General features: G+C 47.8%; 1 protein-coding gene across 3 annotated transcripts in view; it reads left to right on the top strand.

Annotated features, from left to right (window-relative positions):
* The window catches only part of LOC144950911 (transforming growth factor-beta-induced protein ig-h3-like), a 254,138-nt gene extending 227,791 nt beyond the window's left edge, over positions 1 to 26,347 (top strand). For 2 of the 3 annotated variants that reach the window (XM_078881079.1, XM_078881078.1), the window contains exons 23-29: positions 3,093 to 3,215; positions 5,482 to 5,604; positions 7,193 to 7,285; positions 8,809 to 8,931; positions 14,835 to 14,963; positions 23,464 to 23,542; positions 25,764 to 26,347. In XM_078881079.1, coding sequence (XP_078737205.1) covers positions 3,093 to 3,215; positions 5,482 to 5,604; positions 7,193 to 7,285; positions 8,809 to 8,931; positions 14,835 to 14,963; positions 23,464 to 23,542; positions 25,764 to 25,827 — 734 coding nt within the window. In that variant the 3' untranslated portion in view covers positions 25,828 to 26,347. The remainder of the gene's footprint in view (positions 1 to 3,092; positions 3,216 to 5,481; positions 5,605 to 7,192; positions 7,286 to 8,808; positions 8,932 to 14,834; positions 14,964 to 23,463; positions 23,543 to 25,763) is intronic. The other variant, XM_078881080.1, reaches the window with a different exon arrangement.
* Positions 26,348 to 26,721: the final 374 nt, after the last annotated feature.

Genomic DNA, 26,721 nt, shown 5'->3' on the forward strand with positions numbered 1-26,721 from the left:
GAATTCATCAAAAAAAAAATTAACCCGTAAAAACAAAGTTTTTCACTATAAATCCTTTATATGCGTGGCGGCTAGAGTCCTCTCGTCCTCTGGCTTGAGATGGCTGCCACCTATGGGTCAGATGATTGCCTGCCACCATTAAGCAATTGGTAATTAAATATATATATTTTTTTTTTCCCTAAAAAGTGTAAAATTTTGGAAAAAACATTTTCACGAAAATTAATTGTCACGCACAACGAGACTGTGTGCAAAATGTCAGCTCGATTGGATCACGGGAAGTGGGTTAAAAAACGACTGAAAGATTCGCACGGTCGTAAGCGCGCAAGCAAGCACGCAAGCACGCAAGCAAGCAAGCAAGTGAACTTAATATAAAGGATTTAATAACCTTCCTTGCGGCCACGCTGTTCGGTGCAACGTTGGATTCTAACCCACAGCGGATTGACAGCTTGTGTCAATTTCCACCCCCCCCCCCCCCACAGGGCCACGTTGTTGTTGATCTGTAGCCTGATTGTTGTTGTTGTTCAGGCAGAGAAGGGGGGTTGATCCATGAGCCCCACCCACCGTTTCTGAGGCTACCTCCCCAACCCGCTCGTTCCGACAGAAAATGCCTCGAGCTCGTAGCAGCAGCGCCCTCTGTTGGGAACAGATCGTGTGTGTTGGTGTGTGTGTTGGGGGGTGTGTTGGTGTGTGTGTTGGTGAGTGTGTGTTGGTGTGTGTGTGTGTTGTGTGTGTGGTGTGTGTTGGTGAGTGTTGGTGTGGTGTGTGTTGGTGAGTGTGTGTTGGTGTGTGTTGGTGTGGTGTGTGTTGGTGAGTGTGTGTTGGTGTGTGTGTGTGTGTTGCGTGTGTTTGTGTGTGTGTGTTGTGTGTGTGGTGTGTGTTGGTGAGTGTTGGTGTGGTGTGTGTGTTGTGTGTGTGTTGGTGTGGTGTGTGTGTTGTGTGTGTGTTGGTGTGTGTTGGTGTGGTGTGTGTTGGTGAGTGTGTGTTGTGTGTGTTTGTGAGTGTGGTGTGTGTTGGTGTGGTGTGTGTGTTGTGTGTGTTTGTGAGTGTGGTGTGTGTGTGTTGGTGTGTGTGTTGGTGTGTGTGTGGTGTGTGTGGTGTGTTGGTGTGTGTTGGTGTGTGTTGGTGTGTGTGTGTTGGTGATGGTGTGTGTGTTGTGTGTGTTTGTGAGTGTGGTGTGTGTGTGTTGGTGTGTGTGTGTTGGTGTGTGTTGGTGTGTGTGTGTTGGTGTGTGTGGTCTGTGTTGGTGAGTGTGGTGTGTGTGTGTTGGTGAGTGTGGTGTGTGTGTTGGTGAGTGTGGTGTGTGTGTTGGTGAGTGTGGTGTGTGTTGGTGAATGTGTGTTGTGTGTGTTTGTGAGTGTGGTGTGTGTGTGTTGGTGAGTGTGTGTTGGTGTGTGTGTGTTGGTATGTGTTGTTTGTGGTGTGTGTGTGTTGGTGTGTGTGGTGAGTGTGTGTGTGTTGGTGTGTGTTGGTGTGTGTGTGTTAGTGATGGTGTGTGTGTGTTGTGTGTGTTTGTGAGTGTGGTGTGTGTGTGGTGTGGTGTGTGTGTGTTGGTGTGTATGTTTTGGTGAGTGTGTGTTGGTGAGTGTGTGTTGCTGAGTGTGGTGTGTGTGTGTGTGTTGGTGTGTGTGGTGTGTGTGGTGTGTGTGTATTGGTGTGTGTTTGTGAGTGTGGTGTGTGGTGTGTGTGTGTGTGTTGGTGTTATGTGTGTGTGTGTTGGTGTGGTGTGTATGTGTGTTGGTGTGTGTGTGTTGTGTGTGTTTGTGAGTGTGGTGTGTGTGTGGTGTGGTGTGTGTGTGTTGGTGTGTGTATGTTTTGGTGAGTGTTTGTTGCTGAGTGTGGTGTGTGTGTGTGTTGGTGAGTGTGTGTTGGTGAGTGTGTGCAGGTGAGTGTGTGTTGTGTGTGTGTTGGGGTGTGTGTTGGTGAGTGCGTGGTGTGTATGAGTGATGGTTGTGTGTGTGTTGGTGTGAGTGCTGTGTGTGGTGTGTGTGTGTTGGTGTGTGTTGGTGAGTGTGGTGTGTGCTGGTGTGTGTGTGTTGGTGTGTGTGGTAAGTGTGTGTGGTAAGTGTGTTGGTGATTGTGTTGTGTGTGTGTTGGTGTGTGTGGTGTGTGTGTGTTGGTGAGTGTGTGTGGTGTATGTTGGTGAGTGTGGTGTGTGTGTTGGTGTGTGGGGTGCGTGTGTTGGTGAGAATGGTGTGTGTGTGTGGTGTGTGTGTGTTGGTGTGTGTGGTAAGTGTGTATGGTGCGTGTGTGTGTGTTGGTGAGTGTGGTGTTGGTGTGTGTTGGTGTGTGTGTTGGTGTGTGTGTTGGTGTGTGTGTTGGTGAGTGTGTGTTGGTGAGTGTGTGTGGTGTGTGTGTGTTGGTGTGTGTGGTAAGTGTGTATGGTGTGTGTGTGTTGGTGAGTGTGGTGTGTGTGTGTTGGTGAGTGTGGTGTGTGTGTTGGTGTGTGTGTGTTGGTGTGTGTGTGTTGGTGTGTGCAAATTTCGATTTAAAGCTTTCGTGACTGCAGGGATTCATCTTCTTGGTTCTTTCGGTAAAGTCACGTAGAAGGGAAATAATAAAATAATAAAAATAAAACATAATAAAATAATTCTCACGACGTTTCGGCCACAACACAAGCAGCCGTCCTCAGGTGGAGAACAGGTCTGTCGAGTAGACAGAGTCTGAATGGCACGCTCCAGGCTTGGAGCGACTATTTATGCTGGGATGGAGGGGAGAAGAGCGTCTTTGAAAAATTATTCGTCTACTCGACAGACCCGTTCTCCACCTGAAGAAGGCTGCTTGCGTTGTGGCCGAAACGTCGTGAGAATTATTGTATCATGTTTTATTTTTATTATTTTATTATTTCCATTCTACGTGACTTCACCGAAAGAACCAAGAAAACCGAAGAGGATGTCAAATTCTGACGTTTCGTTTTTGTTTTTTTTGGGGGGGGGGGGGGGAGGGCATTTGCGCAACCGGCCGGCGTGCGTGCCGATCGAGACGTTCGCTCCCGATTTGACCCCGGGACATGCGCGGACGGTGATTCCTCCCGGTACGGACGAAGGGTTCCACCTCCACCCACCGTGACCCCGTCGCCTTTGACCCCGCGGCAGGCTGGGACGCGTTCACGCGCGTCGTGCGGCTCGGGAAAACGACGATGCGGCCCTCGGGCGATGCCGTCGTCATCGAAGGCGACGGAGACATCACGGACGACCTGCTGAAGCTCATCCTCAAAGGTGGGGGTCGGCCCCCCCCCCTTTCCCTTCTATGTCCCTCTCCATCTCGCCCGCCCCCCCCCCCCCCCCAGATTTGTGTCAACCCCTTATCAGTAATATTCTATCAAGATACAGCTGTCGTGATTTTTATTTTTATTTTATTTAACTTTTTTAATGTTTTACCTATGTGACTTTACCGAAAAAACCTACGAATATGAATCCTTGCAGTCAGGAAAGCTTCAAATCCTTATCAGTAACTTATCACAGAGCAACTCAGACCTTAGTGGTCACCCCGTGCCCCTTAGGAGTCTCAACGTTTAACATGCAAAGTCCCATCACAAGGTCTGATACACAAACAAATAGACAATCAACACTACTACACTCAACACAGAGAGAGTCGGCTAACACAACAGTCAACACCCTACCTGGTTGATTACGTTCTTCCAAAGATTGCTAAATTTTTGAGATAGAGACAAAACACAGACACGGAGACACATAGAGATACACACAAGCAGAGAGAGACACACACAGAGACACACAGAGAGAGACACACACAGAGACACACAGAGAGAGACACACACAGAGACACACAGAGAGACACACAGAGACAGACACACAGAGACACACAGAGAGAGACACACACAGAGACACACAGAGAGACACACAGAAAGAGACACACAGAGACACACAGAGAGAGACACACACAGAGACACACAGAGAGACACACAGAGAGAGACACACAGAGACACACAGAGAGAGACACACACAGAGACACACAGAGAGACACACACAGAGACACACAGAAAGAGACACACACAGAGACACACAGAGAGACACACAGAGAGAGACACACAGAGACACACAGAGAGAGACACACACAGAGACACACAGAGAGAGACTCACAATGTAGACACACAGAGAGAGACAACACAGAGACACACAGAGAGAGACACACAGAGACACACAGAGAGAGACACACACAGAGACACACAGAGAGAGACTTACACACAGAGACACACAGAGAGAGACTCACACAGAGACACACAGAGAGAGACACACACAGAGAGACACAGAGAGAGACAACACAGAGACACACAGAGCGAGACTCACACAGAGACACACAGAGAGAGACACACACAGAGAGACACAGAGAGAGAGAGAGACACACACACAGACACACAGAAAGAGACACACACAGAGACACACAGAGAGAGACTCACAATGTAGACACACAGAGAGAGAGACAACACCGAGACACACACAGAGAGACACACAGAGACACACAGAGAGAGACACACACAGAGACACACAGAGAGAGACACACACAGAGACACATAGAGAGAGAGACACAGAGACACACAGAGAGAGACAAACACCCAGAGACACACACAGAGAGACACACAGAGACACACAGAGAGAGACACACACAGAGACACACAGAGAGAGACACACACAGAGACACATAGAGAGAGAGACACAGAGACACACAGAGAGAGACAAACACCCAGAGACACACACAGAGAGACACACACACAGAGACACACACAGAGACACACAGAGAGACACAGAGAGAGAGACACACACAGAGGCACACAGAGAGAGACACACACAGAGACACACACAGAGAGACTCACAATGTAGACACACAGAGAGAGACGACACAGAGACACACAGAGAGAGACACACAGAGAGACACACACAGAGACACACAGAGAGAGACACACAGAGACACACAGAGAGAGACAACACAGACACACAGAGAGAGACTCACACAGAGACACACAGAAAGAGACTCGCACAGAGACACACAGAAAGAGACACACACCACACACAGAGACACACAGAGAGAGACACACACACAGACACACACGGAGAGAGACACACAGAGAGAGACACACACACAGACACACAGAGAGAAACACACACACAGAGACACACAGAGAGAGACTCACACAGAGCGTTATTTATAAATGCATTGCAACCCTCCACCACCCGACAAGGCCAATCGGCAAGAAATGTGTCACGTTAACAAAACGCCAATTAGTAACTTCTTGAGCCCACCGGTGTGTTTGAAGAGTAAATCCACAACATTGACAATTCGAGTGCGAAGTTTCGCTGGAAATGACACATCCAGCATCTTCGGGCGATTTGACATTTTCACAAACTCGCCCAACCCGCCGATTCTGGTTAAACTCACACTCGTGCTGTCATGCCCCCCCCCCCACGTGCCCCTCCCCTACCTCCCCTGCCCCCCCATATTCCCCTGCCCCCCCCCAATGACGTGTAGGCGGCTACACGACCGTGACGATCCTCCAGACGGTCGTGGGGCCCGACGGGAGCATCGACACGCGGACCTTCGTCCTGGAAGGCGACGACATCGAGAATCAACTCCAGAGCATCATCATCGACGGTCAGTGTCGTGGGCCCGCTCGCAAACACCCATCACGTGCACGAGCTGAGACACAGAGGTCGCAAACGGGTTTTGATTCCTTACCCGTACCCGTACCCGGCCGCACCAGGGTCGCAAATGAAATGGGTACCCGTACCCGTACCACAAATGATAGCCCAAACGAAGAGGCATAGCACGTGGACATTGATAGCAGCCAAATCCTCCGAGACGCGTGATGTTAATTCTAAATGTGGAGGGCAAAACCGCGAGGACCCTGAGAAAAATCCACGCGACCACGGGGAGAACGTGGGAACTCCAAATATACAGGCGGCAAGGTCGGGATAAAACCCACGACATCCTGTATACCAGGCGAGATAGTAACATCACGCAACCATGGCACTCCAAACGAACCCGGTGACCCGAGTTTGATTCCCGCTTACGGCCAACACCAGAGACGATTATCTGAATAGGTCATTGGGCCCCCCCCTATGTTGACTCAGCCTCAAATGAGTACCTGCTGCTGGTACGATGTGAAAACATCTCCACAGGGAGACAAAGGCAGCCGGGAGTGGTACTGCCCACCCATCCCCCCAACACACACACACCAAAACACACACAACACACACTCACCAGCACACACTCACCAACACACACTCACCAACACACACACACCACACTCACCAACACACACACACCAACACACACACACCACACACACACACCAACACACACACAACACACACTCACCAGCACACACTCACCAACACACACTCACCACACACACACACCACACTCACCAACACACACACACCAACACACACACACACCACACACACACACCACACTCACCAACACACACACACCATACACACTCACCAACACACACACACCACACACACACACACCACACTCACCAACACACACACACCAAGACACACACACACACACCACACACACACACCAACACACACACACACCACACACACACTCCACACTCACCAACACACACACACCATACACACTCACCAACACACACACACCACACACACACACACCACACTCACCAACACACACACACCAAGACACACACACACACACACCACACACACACACCACACTCACCAACACACACACACCATACACACTCACCAACACACACACACACCACACACACACTCCACACTCACCAACACACACACACCATACACACTCACCAACACACACACACCACACACACACACACCACACTCACCAACACACACACACCAAGACACACACACACACACCACACACACACACCACACTCACCAACACACACACACCATACACACTCACCAACACACACACACCATACACACTCACCAACACACACACACCACACTCACGAACACACACACACCAACACACACACCACACACACACACCACACTCACCAACACACACACACCATACACACTCACCAACATACACACACCACACACACACACACCACACTCACTCGCTAAAAGCACTTGCCCCAACAGTCTGTTGAGGCTATACGATGGTGGGGGATATTTGTCTTTGGTGTGATCACCCCTGCCCCCCCTCCCCTCCCCCTGCCCCCACGTAGGCTGGAACGTGCTGACGGAGAAGAAAGCCTCTGGAACCTTCTCGCTGGACGGCGACGGAATCTCGGAGGAGCTGCTCCGACAGATCCGTGCCGGTGAGCGGGGGGGGGGGGTGGTGGGGGGGGGTTGATGCGACTGCCGCTGAAATTTCACCGTCGCCGCCACCGCCGCTCCGTCGTCCAATCACTGCCCCCACCCCCCCCCCCCCCAATTTAAACTCCCAATTTTTTTTTTTTACCAGGTAAGGTCCCACTGAGCCGTGCGGTAGATCTTTCAGAAGCGGCCTCGTCACGAGTGATGGCCCAACGAAGCGGCTCATCATCGTGTGGACATTTTTCAGCAGCCAAATACTCTGAACGCGTGACGTTGATTCTAATATGTGGAGGGCAAAAACCGGAGGACCCGGAGAAAAATCCACGCGACCACGGAGAGAGAGAGACACACGCAAACTCCAAGTTTACAGCAGGCGTCAAAGTCTGGATCGAACCCATGACCTATATACCAGGCGAGGTGGTTAACATCTCCTAGCCACCGTGATGATGATGAGAGAGAGAGACACGCAAACTCCAAATTTACAGCAGGCATCAAAGTCTGGATCGAACCCATGACCTCCTATATACCAGGCAAGGTGGTTAACATCTCCTAGCCACCGTGATGATGATGAGAGAGAGACACGCAAACTCCAAATATACAGCAGGCGTCAGAGTCGGGATCAAACCCACGACCTCCTGCATACCAGGCGAGGTGGTTAACATCTCCTAGCCACCGTGATGATGATGATGAGAGAGAGGGAGACACGCAAACTCTAAATATACAGCAGCAGGCGTCAAGAGTCGGGATCGAACCCACGACTTCCTGCATGCCAGGCGAGGTGGTTAACATCTCCTAGCCACCGTGATGATGATGCTGATGAGAGAGAGAGAGAGAGACACGCAAACTCCAAATATACAGCAGGCGTCAGAGTCGGGATCGAGCCCACGACTTCCTGCACGCCAGGCGAGGGAATTAACATTTCCCCACCGCGGTGACCGGATGATTAAGCTACGACCGATCCGGCCCCAATAAGTCGGAGCGCCCAACTCGCTAAACGGAAGGTCACAAAAGGTCAGATCCCACGTTTGAGTTGGACTCGGCACATCGTCACGCGGAGGTTGAAATTGCGCGTGTGCCACTTTGTGCGAGGTCGTCAAAGTGGCACTCGGCACTCGACGATTAAATTTCGATTGAAAGCTTTCGTGACTGCAGGGATTCATCTTCTTGGTTATTTCGGTAAAGTCACGTAGAAGCTGTCTTTCCGACAGACCTGTTCTTCTTCACCTGAAGACGGCTGCTTGCGTTGTGGCCGAAACGTCGTGAGAATTATTTTATTATGTTTTATTATTTTATTATTTCCCTTCTACGTGACTTTACCGAAAGAACCAAGCAGAGTGTGACCCTCTTGAGATTCTGTCGAAAGCTGTGAACTCGGTCCCACCGGGAGGAGGAGATTGGCGCTGCCCGTGCGAGCATGGCGATACTCCGGTCCCCATTCGTCCCGTCGTCATCGTCGTCATTCCTCTCGTTACTATCGCCGCCACGATTACCGGCTCTGCTAAGCGTCGGTCCGTGCCGTTTGCAGGCGCGTTCAGCAAGGTGACCCTGCGCAAGACCATTGTGGACGCTGACGGCAGCCGTAGCGTGAAGACCTTCACTCTGGAGGGGGACGACCTCGAGGGTCAGATCAGGCGGCTCATCAGCGAAGGTACGGTAGACCCGCGGTTCGTCAGGTCGGCCGGGTTCCGCCTGGTTTGATGCGGCCAGTGATCAACCGTTACGTTGCCGGTAGGCAGAGAGGAGAATGGCGTTTTAAGTTTCGTCCGACGTCTGGGGCATTCCCGGAGCGGTGTTTGTCAGTGGTGTTTGTTGACAACAAGTCGAAGGCCTTACTTGGTGAATAAAAAAAAGAGCTCACAGTTTTTTGGGGTTTTTATAGCTTCTACATCAGTGAGACGAGGCTCAAAAGAAAGGCGTCTCTGGTGCGGACCAATCAGTTTCAAGGACAATGCCACAGATATTATCAGAGTGTGTTTTTGGTTTGCATTTTGACCACAAGTATTGTGGTTAATGCACACGTGATTCCTCGTAAAAAGGTTTCAGTTTTGTGGAAAAAAGGGGAAAAACCCTTTTATATTATTATAGCTTCATAAGAGTGAAAAAAATTTGGAGCACGGGCGCTGGCAGGAGGTGAACCGCTCACTCGCACGGAATCGATATCTGCGGTGTCGCTGTCGAGCCCGTCGAACGCCGGACTTTCAGAATCGGAATCAGGTGTATTCATGCCCGAGGAGGAATCCGATGAGCCGTGAAGCTCTTTCGTTGCAAGGGGATCCAGTAGCAGGGGCACGGGGTCAGAAGGTCACGACGACAAAACGATACGAAAGGCACGACAGCAGTTCAAAGAACTTGAGAAAAAAATATAATAAAATAATACAAATAAAACATAATAAAATAATTCTCACGACGTTTCGGCCACAACGCAAGCAGCTGTCTTCAGGTGGAGAACAGGTCTGTGACTTTACCGAAAGAACCAAGAAGATGAATCCCTGCAGTCATGAAAGCTTTAAATCGAAAACATATATAAATACAGATAAAACTATTTGTTTTCATAGTAATAGGTTTTTACCCTTTTATCTGGCACCAAAACTGACACCTTTATACAAGGGATCATTCGTTTTTACCTTACCAGGTTAAAGCCCACCGAGCTATGAGCTTACTTTTCAGAGGCGGCCTAACCGCAAATGATAGCTCAACGGAGTGGCTCATGGACATCACGTGGTCATTCATAGGAATCAAAATCGTCTGAAAAGTTATCCCAAGCGCACACATTCGGGTTTTTTAAAATCCTTTATATTAAGTTCACTTGCTTGCTTGCTTAGGACCGTGCAAATCTTTCGGTCGTTTTTAACCCACTTCCCGTGATCCAATCGAGCTGACATTTTGCACACAGACTCGTTGTGCGTGACAATGTATTTTCGTGGAAAAAAAATTCCAAAATTTTCCACTTTTTAGGAAAAAACTAAATTTCATATTTAATTTTAAATACCAATGTGATAGAAATGAAACTCTTACTCAAGAAAACCAGAAATGAATAATAAAACAAAACCGATGCCACGCACATGAAGGATTTATAGTGAAACATTTTCTTTTTACGGGTTAATTTGTTTCGCTCGCGCGTTTGACGTTGTTTTGATTCGTCACGACATGGAGGACAAAACTTCGGTCTGTAGAGGGCGCGATTCCCACGGGTGGAAATGCAGCAGCGTCTCTGTCGCAAAGGTCGCAAACGGGTTTTGATTCCTTACCCGTACCCTGCCGCACCAGGGTCGCAAACGGGTACCCGTACCCGGCCGTACCCGTACCCTACCCGTACCCGGCCGGGTACGGGTAGGGTACGGGTATCGGGTGCCTGATTGCGACCTCTGGGATGAAGCCATGTTGCAGGCGCGGGTGGGTTGATTCTAGGAACTTGAATTGTGAGAAGAGACAAGACGTTGGGAAATGAGTGACAAACGGTGACTCACGGTCTACCCATACCCGTACCCGGCCGGGTACGGGTAGCCGGGTATCGGGTAGGGTACGGGTATCGTGTTCCCGGTTGCGACCTCTGCTCTGTCATGGAGAGTGAGGAAAATGACCGAGAGTGCAAATGTGGCTTCAGTCATCAGCATCGGAAGGATCAGAAGCGTTTCTCCCGGCCGGGAGACCAACATCAGCAGCAAAAGCATTCCATCTTAACAAAGACACAGATTTAAAACTATAAACTGAAAAAAAAAAATTATTTTAATTTTTTTCTTTTTTTGACCAGGTAAGGCCCACTGAGCTACTTAGCGCTATTTCAGAAGCGACCTGGCCATCAAAAATCATAGCCGGACGAAGTGGCTTATCGCCGTCACGCAGAAATGTATAGCAGCCAAATACTCTAAAAAGCACATTTCGAAATGTGGAGGCAAAAACCAGAGGACCTGGAGAAAAATCCACGCGACCACAGGGAGAACATGCAAGCTCCAGGCATCGTCAGGGTCGCGATCGAACCCACGCGACCTCCTGTACACCAGGCGAGGTAGTTAACATCTCGCCACGCGCTTAATGAAAGCAATTACAATCGTACAATCACAGTCACGCTCGGATCTTTTGTGTGATCTTCGTCGAGGCAGTTCAGGTGAGCACGGAGATGGCAGGAGAGGATCACGAATCGGAGCGGTAGAGAGTCAAAGTGTCTCCCCTGATGATCAACGTTGACGGGCCCCCTCTGCTGGAGCCAGCTGAGTCTCTCCGTAGCAAAGGAGGCCCCATCTTCTTGGTTCTTTCGGTAAAGTCACGTGGAATGGAAATAATAAAATAATAAAAATGAAACATAAAATTTCGATTTAAAGCTTTCGTGACTGCAGGGATTCATCTTCTTGGTTCTTTCGGTAAAGTCATGTAGAATGGAAATAATAAAATAATAAAAATGAAACATAATAAAATTTCGATTTAAAGCTTTCGTGACTGCAGGGATTCATCTTCTTGGTTCTTTCGGTAAAGTCATGTAGAAGGGAAATAATAAAATAATAAAAATGAAACATAATAAAATTTCGATTTAAAGCTTTCATGACTGCAGCGATTCATCTTCTTGGTTCTTTCGGTAAAGTCATGTAGAAGGGAAATAATAAAATAATAAAAATGAAACATTATAAAATTTCGATTTAAAGCTTTCGTGACTGCAGGGATTCATCTTCTTGGTTCTTTCGGTAAAGTCATGTAGAAGGGAAGTAATAAAATAATAAAAATAAAACATAATAAAATTTCGATTTAAAGCTTTCGTGACTGCAGGGATTAATCTTCTTGGTTCTTTCGGTAAAGTCATGTAGAAGGGAAATAATAAAATAATAAAAATGAAACATAATAAAATTTCGATTTAAAGCTTTCGTGACTGCAGGGATTCATCTTCTTGGTTCTTTCGGTAAAGTCATGTAGAAGGGAAATAATAAAATAATAAAAATGAAACATAATAAAATTTCGATTTAAAGCTTTCGTGACTGCAGGGATTCATCTTCTTGGTTCTTTCGGTAAAGTCACGTAGAAGGGAAGTAATAAAATAATAAAAATAAAACATAATAAAATTTCGATTTAAAGCTTTCGTGACTGCAGGGATTCATCTGCTTGGTTCTTTCGGCAAAGTCATGTAGAAGGGAAATAATAAAATAATAAAAATGAAACATAATAAAATTTCGATTTAAAGCTTTCGTGACTGCAGGGATTCATCTTCTTGGTTCTTTCGGTAAAGTCATGTAGAAGGGAAATAATAAAATAATAAAAATGAAACATATTAAAATTTCGATTTAAAGCTTTCGTGACTGCAGGGATTCATCTTCTTGGTTCTTTCGGTAAAGTCATGTAGAAGGGAAATAATAAAATAATAAAAATGAAACATAATAAAATTTCGATTTAAAGCTTTCATGACTGCAGCGATTCATCTTCTTGGTTCTTTCGGTAAAGTCATGTAGAAGGGAAATAATAAAATAATAAAAATGAAACATTATAAAATTTCGATTTAAAGCTTTCGTGACTGCAGGGATTCATCTTCTTGGTTCTTTCGGTAAAGTCATGTAGAAGGGAAATAATAAAATAATAAAAATGAAACATAATAAAATTTCGATTTAAAGCTTTCGTGACTGCAGGGATTCATCTTCTTGGTTCTTTCGGTAAAGTCACGTGGAAGGGAAATAATAAAATAATAAAAATGAAACATAATAAAATTTCGATTTTAAGCTTTCGTGACTGCAGGGATTCATCTTCTTGGTTCTTTCGGTAAAGTCACGTAGAATGGAAATAATAAAATAATAAAAATGAAACATAATAACATTTCGATTTAAAGCTTTCGTGACTGCAGGGATTCATCTTCTTGGTTCTTTCGGTAAAGTCACGTGGAAGGGAAATAATAAAATAATAAAAATGAAACATAATAAAATTTCGATTTAAAGCTTTCGTGACTGCAGGGATTCATCTTCTTGGTTCTTTCGGTAAAGTCATGTAGAAGGGAAATAATAAAATAATAAAAATGAAACATTATAAAATTTCGATTTAAAGCTTTCGTGACTGCAGGGATTCATCTTCTTGGTTCTTTCGGTAAAGTCACGTGGAATGGAAATAATAAAATAATAAAAATAAAACATAATAAAATAATTCTCACGACGTTTCGGCTACAACGCAAGCAGCCGTCCTCAGGTGAGGACGGCGTGAGACTTATTTTATTTTATTTTATTATTTCCCTCTACGTGACTTTACCGAAAGAACCAAGCAGATGAATCCCTGCAGTCACGAAAGCTTTAAATCGAAACAGATGCATTTGTACGGAATGATTCCGCGTGGGATCGTGCGATTCAAATGGCATTCTCCCCTGCAAGGATGCGTGGTTCTCCACTGTTTGGCGAAAAATAAATAGAGATGTGGACGCGTGTGTGTGCGCGCGTGCGAGCGCGCGCGTGTGTGTAATATACAGTAATGTTTTTTTTCGTGAAATTGGCCATAAAAATCTTTGGGACGTATTATTATTGTAGATCATTTTTACGGCACTCTTCCAATACCTGCCACACATCCCATACTTCTTCCCAACACCTTGGCATTGCAGTCATTGCAGATAATGTAGCTATATAATATATATCTTTGTGTGTGTGTGTTTGCGAGTGTGCGGGCCTGTATATGATATATAAATCCGAGCGGGGAACAGTTGTGCTTTTTTTCAATTGTATAATCTATACGCTTTGAACATTTCGCTGTGCATGCTCTACATGGTGTGCTACATGCACATTGCGTACACGGTTTGTAGCCTTATCGTTCTCCCAGTCCTGCTTTTTGCCTTCAAGTTTTGTCAATCTAGATGACGATTTAAAAGTGCCATAGCTCCCATTGGCTTCCTGTCGGAAGGAAGAGCGTTCCAGACGGCCGGAGCGGGAAAAAGTGTTCACATGCCATTAAGAGTTCATTGAAACACAAAGACAGGTTAAAAAATATTAAAAGTCGTCAATAATCGTTGTGCCCCGCATTGCGGCTACACCGGTGTCAATCCACACGCGTGCCCTCTCTGTGTGCCCGAATCGTTCGTTCAATAAAATAACTTTTTGAAAGCAGAGAAGAAGAAAAACAAGTATAACCCGTAAAAACAAAGTTTTTCACTATAAATCCTTTATATGCGTGGCATCGTGGCGGCTAGAGTCCTCTCGTCCTCTGGCTTGAGATGGCTGCCACCTATGGGTCAGATGATTGCATGGCAGCATTAAGCAATTGGTAATTAAATATTTAATTTTTTTTTCCCTAAACATTGTAAAATTTTGGAAAACATTTTTTCACGAAAATGCATTGTCACGCACAACGAGTCTGTGTGCAAAATGTCAGCTCGATTGGATCACGGGAAGTGGGTTACAAAACGACCGAAAGATTTGCACGGTCGTAAGCGCGCAAGCAAGCAAGCGAACCCTAATATAAAGTATTTTTAAAAAGGCAAACGTTTAATCGGCGGGGTTTTGACGACGAACGTCGACTCGTCAGCACGGCAGAGCCACCGACGTAGCTATAAGGCGTGGGGGTGGGTTTGGTCATCTCCTCTCTCTCCCGCTCTCTCCCCAGGGGGCATCCTGCACACGTCCGTCAGAAAGACGGTGACGAAACCCGACGGCACAACGAGCGTGGAGACGTTCAACGTCGACGGCAAAGACTTTAACGTCGAGGAGCAGATCCGGCGCATCACCGCCAGCGGTGAGAGCCCTTGGGGGCACGCGCGTGGCACGGCCGACACAGAGGCAAAGGTCTCCCGGATAGCCTCGACTGGCTGTCGGGGCAAGTGGCTGTGTGCGAGTAGCACCTTACGAAGGCCGGCACGGAACACGAGATGGTGTGCTGCTAAGGGACTCATGCGGTCACCTGAGGACGGCTGCTTGCGTTGTGGCCGAAACGTCGTGAGAATTATTTTGTTATGTTTTATTTTTATTATTTTATTACTTCCCTTCTACGTGACTTTACCGAAAGAACCAAGAATATGAATCCCTGCAGTCACGAAAGCTTTAAATCGAAATTTGATGATGTTTTATTTTTATTATTTTATTATTTCCCTTCTACGTGACTTTACCGAAAGAACCAAGAAGATGATGGGGTGGCCAACACCACGCCCGGCCGCCTTTCTCTCCGCAGTGCTGATAGTTGACATACCAAAACCAAGATTTGAAGTTTTCACGACTGCAGGGATCCATACTCTTTGGTTCTTTCGGTAAAGTCACGTAGGTAGAAAATAAAATAAATCACGACGTTTCGGACGCTTGTGTTGCGCCCGAAACGTCGTGATTTAGTTTAGTTTATTTTATACCTACGCGACTTTACCGAAAGAACCAAGGAGTATGGTTTGCATACCGTACCAAGTACTCATTTGAGGCTGAGCAGACTTGGGGGCGGTCCAGGATCGGATCAGATAATCGTTGCTGTTGTTGATGACCGTGAGCGATGAATAAACTCGGGTCGCCGGGTTCGTACGGCAGTCCAGCCAACACACACACACACAGCTGTGCCGAGCACACACACACACACACAGCTGTGCAGAACACACACACACACACAGCTGTGCCGAGCACACACACACACACACCCACAGTCCACCAGTTTCTTCCCACAGCATCCAAATTCTCTAAACGCATGACGTCAATTTATAAACGTGGAAAGAAAATCCACGCGGCCACGGGGAGAACACACAAACTCCAAATATGCAGAAGGTATCGTCAGGGTCGGGTTCGAACCCATGAACTCCTGTATACCATTTCGATTTAAAGCTTTCGTGACTGCAGGGATTCATCTTCTTGGTTCTTTCGGTAAAGTCACGTAGAATGGAAATAATAAAATAATAAAATAAAACATAATACAATAATTCTCACGACGTTTCGGCCACAACGCAAGCAGCCGTCCTCAGGTGAAGAACAGGTCTGTCGTGAAGACAGAGTCTGAATGACAAACCCCAGGCTTAAATAGTCGCTCCAAGCCTGGGGCGTGCCATTCAGACTCTGTCTTCTCGACAGACCTGTTCTTCACCTGAGGACGGCTGCTTGCGTTGTGGCCGAAACGTCGTGAGAATTATTTGATTATGTTTTATTTTTATTATTTTATTATTTACATTCTACGTGACTTTACCGAAAGAACCAAGAAGGGGAAATAATTCTGCTTCTTATTTAACGAGTTGGGAATTTGGGAAGGAGCCAAAAATGTAAAAAAAAAATACCTTTTATCCCCATGTGTGTGGAAGCCGTGGCGAGCTTTAATGCATTTTAGTTTACGGTCTTTGTTTGAAGTGACTCATTTCAACGTGGAGTTTAAGCATGCCCTGCTTTGGAGCCAGAGATCGTTATTTAGTCTCGCGCTGTATTACAACATCAACAATGATAAATTATCCTTTTTGGTTTTAGGTTTTTGACATTTTGACAATCCACAAAATTGCAAAAGCAACCGGGCAAAGGCATCCACGGGTTTTAACAGACCCATCGCAACCGATCCATTGAGGGATAAATCATCTTTATTTTATAAAGCGACTTTCTTGACTAGTCAACTCAAAGCCCTGCACGTGTTGAACTTCATTTGCACTGCACATAGCCAGCCGTGCTAATGCTAATGTATGTATGTTGAACTTATTTTTGACCGTATGTTGCCAACCATGCCAAGGCTCTTGTATGTATGTATACTCTGTGGTTCTTTTGGTAAAGTCACGTAGGGCGGAAATAAACATAATTATAAAAACAATAAAAATTAAAAAAATTAAAATAACTAAATTAAATCACGACGTTTCGGAAGCAACACAAGACTCCGTCATCAGGTAGGACAGCCACAGCAACAACAACAAATGTGGCTGTCCTAACTGATGACGGAGGTTTGTGTTGCTTCCAAAACGTCGTGATTTAATTTAGTTATTTTTATTTTATTTGTATTTTATTTTTTCATTTTCACCCACGTGACTTTACCGAAAGAACCAAAGGGTATGGATCCTTGCAGTCAGGAAAAACTTCAAATCTAGATTGTGTGTATGTTGAACTTCTTTCTCACGTACTCAGCCAGCCGTGCTCATCAGAACCACGTAGCGACACGTGGCCAAAATAAACATTTTTTTTAATGTGAACGACGTGTGTCTACTTCCGAACAAAACCACTTTAAACGTCCATTTTAAAAAAAAGCCAGTTACAACAAAAGTGACGAGGCCTAGATTTGAAAGGGGAAAACAAGGCATACAAGTCAGAGCCTCTGATGCCCTTGCGAAGGGCGTTCATTCCACAACCTCGGGGCAGAGCAGCAGCAGCAGCAGCAGGGCCTGTCACCCAGAGTTCGTGTCCGTGCTGGCCAGGGGGTAAGTCAGTCACCATCCTCAAAGCAGCGGCCGCTTCTGGCCAGCCATCAAACAAAGACGGTGGTCACCGCGTCACGCCAGAGGTCGCAATCGGGTACCCGATACCCGTACCCTACCCGATACCCGACTACCCGTACCCGGCCGGGTACGAGTACGGGTAGCCGTTTGCGACCCTGGTGCGGCCGGGTATGGGTACGGGTAAGGAATCGAAACCCGTTTGCGACCTCTGCGTCACGCGCTTTCAGATGCGCTTACGCGGCCGTCTGGAATGCTCTTCCGTTATTCGGAGGCCAATGGGAGCTATGCACTTTTGAATCGTCTAGATCAGTGGTTCTTAACCTTTTTGGAGGTACCAAACCCCATCAGTTCACATGCGCATTCACCGAACCCTTCTTAATTGTAAAAATAAAATATGATTTTTTTCAAATTAAAAACATAGGTATATTTTTTACTGGTGCACAATCATATGAGTCGGGTGTGTGTCTTAACCTCCGCCGAACCCCTGAGACTGACTCACCGAACCCCTGGGGTTCGATCGAACCCAGGTTAAGAACCACTGGTCTAGATTAACAAAGTAATTTCTTTCGGACTGCTTTTTGTGTTTAGGGCTGTTGTCCCTTCCACGTGCAACTCCAATTAGCACGGTTGGCTACGTACGGTGTGAAAGAAGTTCACCTTGCACACATATAAAATTAAGTAGTAAGGAGTCAAGCCCTTTAAGGCCTTGAAAGTAAAGAGCAACATTAAATTGTTATTTATCACGATGAGCATCAAGGATATGGACTTTGAGGGACATCCTACAGCCCATTGTGCCGAAGTTCTTCACCAGAATCTCAACCAGCTCCACGTAGGTAAAGGCACGTAGAAGGGAAATAATAAAACAATAAAAATAAAACATAATAAAATACAATTCTCACGACGTTTCGGCCACAACGCAAGCAGCCGTCCTCAGGTGAAGAACAGGTCTGTCGGAAAGACAGCGTCTCATTCAGAAGAACAGGTCTGTCGGAAAGACAGCGTCTCATTCAGAAGAACAGGTCTGTCGGAAAGACAGCGTCTCATTCAGAAGAACAGGTCTGTCGGAAAGACAGCGTCTGAATGAGACGCTGTCTTTCCGACAGACCTGTTCTTCACCTGAGGACGGCTGCTTGCGTTGTGGCCGAAACGTCGTGAGAATTGTATTTTATTATGTTTGATTTTTATTATTTTATTATTTCCCTTCTACGTGACTTTACCGAAAGAACCAAGAAGATGAATCCCTGCAGTCACGAAAGCTTTAAATCTAAATTCAGCTCCACGTAGCTTTCGACCTTGTGATTGCCCAGGAAGCCACGAACCACTGGGACAAAGCTGTTCCAAGCCGCTTTCTCCTTACTAGTGAGTTTCTTGGGGAATTCATTGCACTCCAGGATCTTCTTTAGCTGTGGTCCGACGAAGACACCGGCTTTGACCTTTGCCTCAGACAGCTTAGGGAAGAAGTTTTGAAGATACTTGAAGGCTGCCGACTCCTTATCTACAACTCTGACAAAGTGTTTAACATGGCCCAATTTGATGTGCAGTGGTGGCATCAGCACCTTCCGGGGGTCCACCAGTGGCTCCCACTTGACGTGGTTCCTCCCCACAGAGAACTCGGTCTGCTATGGCCAGTCCCGCCTGTGGTAGTGCGCCTTGATGTCTAAATCTTTTGTAGTAATTTTTTTTATTAATTTAGCAGAAATACATGTTAATTTTGATTCATGTGTTGTATTTTTCTCACTTTATCTGAACGAAAAGACACAAATTCGCCCGTTTTCTCATTGAAAATATGTACATTTCTAAATATCACTGTACTGGTCACAAAAGCAAAGTTTGTGGGGGATAATAGCCACTTTCTGTACTTCTGAGGTTTCAGCAATTAGAAAATAACACTTACTACCCACGAATAAAACAAAACAAAAAACATGTTACACAGTGTTATCATTTAAGCACCCTTCCATTGGAATTCTTTTTCAGAAGCGACCTGGCCACAAATGACATCTCAGAGCAGTGGCCTATCATCGTCACGTGGAAATTTGGGGCATCCGAATACTCCTAAAAAAACACACGTGTGACGTTCATTCGAAATATTGTTAGGTTTTTTCGGTAAAGTCACGTAGGTAAAACATTAAAATTAAAAAAAGTAAAATAAAATAAAAATCACGACGTTTCGGAAGCAACACAAGCTTCCGTCTTCAAGTGGAACCGTCACAGCCACGACAGCTGTATCAAGTAAATGAGAGATTGCAGGAGCTACCACTCCGTATATATAATGGTTGGAGAAGGGGGGGGGTAAGGGCCAAATACAGCACACTTTTTTATTAATAATAATAATTTACTTGATACAGCTGTCGTGGCTGTGACGGTTCCACCTGAAGACGGAAGCTTGTGTTGCGTCCGAAACGTCGTGATTTTTATTTTATTTTACTTTTATTAATTTTAATGTTTTACCTACGTGACTTTACCGAAAAAACCTAAGAATATGACTCCTTGCAGTCACGAAAGCTTCAAATCTAGAATTCATTCGAAATGTGGACGTGAAATAAAAACCGGAGGACCCTAGGAGGAAAATCCAGTCCTCTGCTTGCCAGCATGCCAAGTAAAACCTCCTGGGGACAAAGCCCTCGACTGGAGATGCCGTTCATGGACGACACGTGGGGTGCAAACGACAAAAATAACTAAGCCCGTCACGCAATAGGCGACGTTTCGGGCGATGCCTTCTTCACGGCACGTGGAGAGGCCAGAGGGGGTGGAGGAGAGAACCCGTGAGTTGTTTTCGCAACGCGGTGCGAGAAAGTCCCCCCTCTGCTTCATATCAATAGCTCCTCCGCGCAGCTGCTCACGATCTAAAAACGGCGGCGGCGGCGGCGCAACTCGACAGAATTTACGGTCCTTGAAGCAGTTTAAACGTAAGCCACATGCCGCGTCCTTTTTTAATATTAATCTCGAGAATACCGTACGGATGCTGAGATGGCGCCCGTGCTGCATTGACATCCACATGAATAACAACAACAACAAGGACGCCTTCTGGTTACTCAGGAAGGTCTCGCTGAGTCGCGGGACGCTGTTCCACGAAGGGGTTCTGATTTGGGGATCGTTTTTTTAGTTTTTCTTTCCCTGACACATTCCTTCTCGGGTTATTTTGCGTCTTGGGGAAGAGACCCACATGGACCCAGAAAACCCCCGATCACGCACGAGCGCGCGCGAATAAAAGACAAAGATCTCCCCGTGTAGCTTTAACAGACTGTCGGGGCAAGTGCTGTTTGCGAAATGGCAACAATGAAGGCCGAAACGGCACACGAAAGGGGGGGTGCGGTGGCCAGCACCGCATGCCCGGCCGCCTTTGTCTCCCAAGAAGCGATGTTTTTTTTTCACATCCCACTAGGTACTCAATTGAGGCCGAGTCGACCTAGGGGAAGTCCCAGGAACCGGTTCAGATAATAATCACCGCCGGTGTGGGCCGTGAGCGGGTTGCCGATGCAAAAAAGCACTTCCTGATACAGTGACGACGCACTATGTGGCGTACATGATACACTACACAGCGGATCACGTGACACATGACATCGTGTGTCACGTGACACTCGACGCCCGGCGACGATTATCATCTGAACCGGTCCATGGATCCTCCTCCCCGCCGTCAATTCGGCCTCAACTGAATGATTTTGCCATTTGGCAAGACACCGATGGACCCAGAAAACCCCACGCACCCAGGGTGGTAGGGGGGGATATCGGCAACACGGATTGGTCCAGCGACGCACTGCGCATATTTTCGAGACGCTCAATATTATTCTTTGGTTCTTTCGGTAAAGTCACGTAGAAAAAGATAAAGTAATAAATTAAATAATAGCATACGACGGTTCGATTGCAACACAAGCAATCGTCATCAGGTATGAATGAAATAGCAACAAAAAATCTAACCAGGGAACTATAGACAGACATATAAGCAGTTTTCTGGTTCGATTTTTTTGTTGCTATTTCATTTATACCTGATGATGATTGCTTGTGTTGCAATCGAAACGTCGTATGCTATTATTTAATTCATTATTTTATCTTTATACGTGACTTTACCGAAAGAACCAAAGAATAATTCCTGCAGTCACGAAAGCTCCAAAATTAAGAACGCTCAATATTCGCCATGTCACGAACGTGCGCGCCACTTATGACGATGAAAGCGGGCAAATGTCATCATCCGGCGCCGTCTTCCTGTTTCACTGGCAATTGTTTTCTAGAAGACGTATTTTGTGTATATGTGTGTCTGCTTTGGCGGGAGAGAATGAGCGTTGATGCGGGGAGAGTTGCGGCACCGATGTGATTACTCGACGTTCGATGCGGGAACCGCCACGCCTGGACCTGGCTTTTCAAGAAAGGTCCGCGCAATGCTCGTGACCAACCGGTGCCAGGGGAGGGTTTTGTCACGCTCTACACTGCACGGCGCGCATGATGCACTACATAGTGGATCACACTACGTGGTGTGTCGCATGATGCAACGATGCACTATGTCGTGTGTCATGTGACATTGCGGCTTGTGCAGTCGCTGAATGGTGTTCTACAATCAGGGTCGTTGTGCAGTGTAGCGGTCAGCGCTACGCCGCGCTACGAAACCCGGCGACCCGAGTTCGATTCCCGCTCACGGCCAACGCCGGTGACGATTATCTGAACCGGTCCTAGGGCCCTCCCCTAGGTCGACTCGGTCTCAAATGAGTACCTGGTGCGGTGTGTAAATATCGTGACTGGGGAGACAAAGGCGGCCGGGCGTGGTGCTGGCCACCCACCCCCTCGCGTGCCGTGCCGGCCTTCACAGGTGCTCAAAGATCCCCCGTGTAGCCTGAAAAGGCTGTTGGGACAAGTGCTGTTAGTGAGCACCTATGAAGGCCGGCACGGCGCACGAGGGGGTGGGTGGCCAGCACCACGCCCGACCGCCTTTGTCTCCCTAGTGAGCGATGTTTACTACACACCGCACCGGGTACTTATTTGAGGCCGAGTCGACCTAGGGGAGGCCCAACACCGGTTCAAATAATCGTCACAGGGTGTTGGCCGTGAGCGGGAATCGAACCCGGGTCGCCGGGTTCGTAGCGCAGCGTAGCGCTGCCCGCTACACTACCGCTCCCCACACACACACGCACAGTGACACACAGACACACACACGCACACGCACAGTGACACACAGACACACACACGCACACGCACAGTGACACACAGACACATACACGCACACGCACAGTGACACACAGACACACACACGCACACGCACAGTGACACACAGACACATACACGCACACGCACAGTGACACACAGACACACACACGCACACGCACAGTGACACACAGACACATACACGCACACGCACAGTGACACACAGACACACACACGCACACGCACAGTGACACACAGACACACACACGCACACGCACAGTGACACACAGACACACACACGCACACGCACAGTGACACACAGACACACACACGCACACGCACAGTGACACACAGACACATACACGCACACGCACAGTGACACACAGACACACACACGCACACGCACAGTGACACACAGACACATACACGCACACGCACAGTGACACACAGACACACACACGCACACGCACAGTGACACACAGACACATACACGCACACGCACAGTGACACACAGACACACACACGCACTCCCGGGCACATTTCTATCAGAATCGCACTCTTCGTTGACACCGAACATGGGCGCGAGCACGCGGCGTTAGCCACGTGGTGAAAGTAAATGTCGCTTGCGGGGGGGTACGTGGCGACCGTAGCCCACGATGCTCATCATTACCCCCCCTCTCCACCCCCACACCTCTCTCTGTCTCTCTGCCCCCTCTCGGTGCGGCCGACGCGCAGAAACCATCGGGAGCAGGAAGAAGCCTCCGGCAGCTCGCAAACCGCCCAAGGCCAAGAAACCCAAGAAGAACAACAAGAGGTGGGAACGCAGGAGCAGCGGAGAGCCTCGCGACGCTCGTGTGTGCGTGCGGGATTGCGCGCGTGTCAGCGGTAGTCCTGGGCGCTTCCCCTAGGTCGACTCGGCCTCAAACGAGTAACTGGGTGCGGTGTCTTCTTGGTTCTTTCGGTAAAGTCACGTAGAAGGGAAATAATAAAATAATAAAAATAAAACATGGATGAAATAATTCTCACGACGTTTCGGCCACAACGCAAGCAGCCGTCCTCAGGTGAAACCAGGTCTGTCGAGGTGACAGCGTCTGAATGAAACAGCACACGTGCTTGGAGCATATATATAAGCTGGGTTGGAAGGGGGGGGGAGGGCGCCTTGACAAAAGAATTTGCATATCAAGAGGCATTTAGCATATTTATGGAAAATGCAGGTATGTGATTAGTACTACTTATGCCCGTGCATTATGCAGGATTAGCAGCATCAAAGGGAGGGGATATGGGAAATGCAGGTATGTGAATTAGTGCTACTTAGGCCGTGCATTAGGCAGGATTAGCAGCATCACAGGGAGGGGATAGGGGTAGCATTAATAAAGGGAAGAAGTGTTAATAGTATGTAGCTGCAGTAACTAAAACCACCACGTAAACAACAAAAAATTGGGTGCGGTGTGTAAACATCGCCGCTGGGGAGACAAAGGCGGCCGGGCGTGGTGTTGGCCACCCACCGCCTCGTGTGCCGTGCCGGCCTTCGTAGGTGCTCGCTAACAGCACTTGCCCCTACAGTCTGTTTAGGCTATATGGGGGGGTCTTTGTCTTTGTCTTGATGGCACGCTTGCCGTTCGTTGGCTGGGTCATGTAGCCCGCATGCCCAGCCACGACATGGTCAAAGAGCTTCTGTTTGGCAGGATAGAGGGGGGCTAAACTCGCTCAGCACAGGCTGGAGAAGAGATGTGCTGATGTGGTATTGAAGGATGTGGAGCTGAGTGGACTTGCCGATGACTGGTACCAGTGGTGTCAAGATCGGCCTCTGTGGAGGAGGCTCGTGAAGGACGCTACTGGGCAGTTGGAGGCAGTCGCCCTCCAGCAACAACGGAGGGCAGAGGAGCGACGCTCACAACAACGAGCGGAGCGCCGGGTGGCTAAAACGCAGTCAACCCATGGCACCTGGGTCTGTCCCGTGAACTCCTGCCAGCGGGCGTTCGACACCTTACACGGCCTCAACGTGCACCTAGCCTGGCACAGACACCGTTAGTGGCGTATTAATTCTAGATTTGAAGCTTTCGTGACTGCAAGGATTCATATTCTTAGGTTTTTTCGGTAAAGTCACGTAGGTAAACAATTAAAATTAATGAAAGTAAAATAAAAATAAAATAAAAAATCACGACGTTTCGGAAGCAACACAAGCTTCCGTCTTCAGGTGGAACAGTCACAGCACGATTGCTGTATCACTTGATACAGCTATCCACCTGAAGACGGAAGCTTGTGTTGCTTCCGAAACGTCGTGATTTTTTATTTTATTTTTATTTTACTTTTATTAATTTTAATGTTTAACCTACGTTACTTTACCGAAAAAACCTAAGAATACCTTTAGTGGCGATTGGTGGTTGTTGTTGTTGTTGCTATCCGTGCAGCGGCGGCTTTAGCACGGTTGTTGGCTCGCATTGCCACGGCGTAGATTTCCATCGGCGTGTTGCGTGGCGCCCCCGGCGTGTCTTCCGGCACGGTGTGCCGACGTTTCGCTCCGCGTGCTGGATGGGAGACATCATTTTTCGTCCGAAATTGAACTGAGTGAAACGATTAACTTTTTTTTTATTTCACCAGGTGAGGCCCCACTGAGCGACGTAGCTCTTTTTCAGAAGTGACCCTGCCGTCACAAATCGTAGCCGAATTAAGTGTCTTTATCATCATCACGTGCAATGGTCCAGCGGACAAACACGTGACGTCGATTCTAAATGTTGGGGGGGGCGGGGGGAGAAAACGGATAACCCCGGAGGAAAAAAACCCACGTGACCACGGGGAGAGGGACGTGCAAACCCCAAGCACACAGCAGGCCTCGGGGTTGGGATATAACCCACGACCTCCTGCGTATCGGGCGAGGGAGATAACATCTCCGACCCACCGCGGCGTCCTGGAGACATCAGCGGAGGGGTCGTACGGCGACGCGATTGGAATTCGAATAGATTCGTCAAACGTGAACGCGCAAGGCAGCGCTGTGCCGTGCGAACGATCTCCACGTGTCCTCTGTCTCTCCGCAGGAATGTGGATACCAGGAAGCCTGTTACCAAGGTCGTCAAAGCCAAGCCCAGGAGACAGCCTTAATCCAAAGCCAGCAAGAAGAAAACTACAAGACCGATGATGCCATTACCTTTCTCAAAGCTTTTGGGCAACACTCTCTTCGAATTCTCCCCATTCAACGCTCTCTCGCTCTCTTCTCTCCCTCGCTCCCGATGATTAACTTTCCACGGCAGCAAGAGTGCACCACACCGGAATGCAAATGAGCGGCGCTGGAGTAGCTTAGGGACTACCCCCGCATCGATTTCTTTTTTTTATTTACGGCCCTCTTGTTTGTTCGTTTCAAGGTGTGCTGGACAAGGGGTTTATGGCGCTGTGCCGAAGGAGCGACATAAAGCATCGTAGGGGCACTGCGGGACCCATTCTCTGTCCACGTAGCCTCGCCAGCCAAGGACAAACATCCCACCTCGGCCCATAACCCCGCAGCCCCGCGGATATTTCCCCCCTCCCCTGCCACCGCCCCAATTACAAATTCCGCGTCGAAATCGTCCGGATAAATAATTCGCCCCGAAAGCCACTGACCAACCAAACCCAACCGTGGTTGTATTGCTGGGGTGGGGGAGCGGGACGGGGCGGGCGGTGGGGAGGGTCCGAGGGGTGATTTTTGTTTGTCGCGAGTTGGGGGGCCCGCAGAAGGATGCCCGTGTTCGGTGGGCATCCTTCTCCGTTAAGGTCTCAACGTCGGCGAGACGTTTGTCGCGACGCTCGGTGGGGGAAATTGCAAGAAAGTGTTGCCACTTTATTTGGTGCTTCGTCTCTCGACTCGATATATTGTGCGTTGTTGTTTTTTTTTATTGAGAAGCCTCACTCTTTAGCGATACATATATTAGGCATGTCTATATATATATGTTAGGAACGTCACTGGGTTCTCTCCCGCGGACGGATACGCTTGGCTCAGTTGTATATAACTGATGGCGGTCG

This window comes from Lampetra fluviatilis, chromosome 60 (assembly GCF_964198595.1).
Source record: "Lampetra fluviatilis chromosome 60, kcLamFluv1.1, whole genome shotgun sequence".
In the NCBI taxonomy this organism is placed as follows: domain Eukaryota; kingdom Metazoa; phylum Chordata; class Hyperoartia; order Petromyzontiformes; family Petromyzontidae; genus Lampetra; species Lampetra fluviatilis.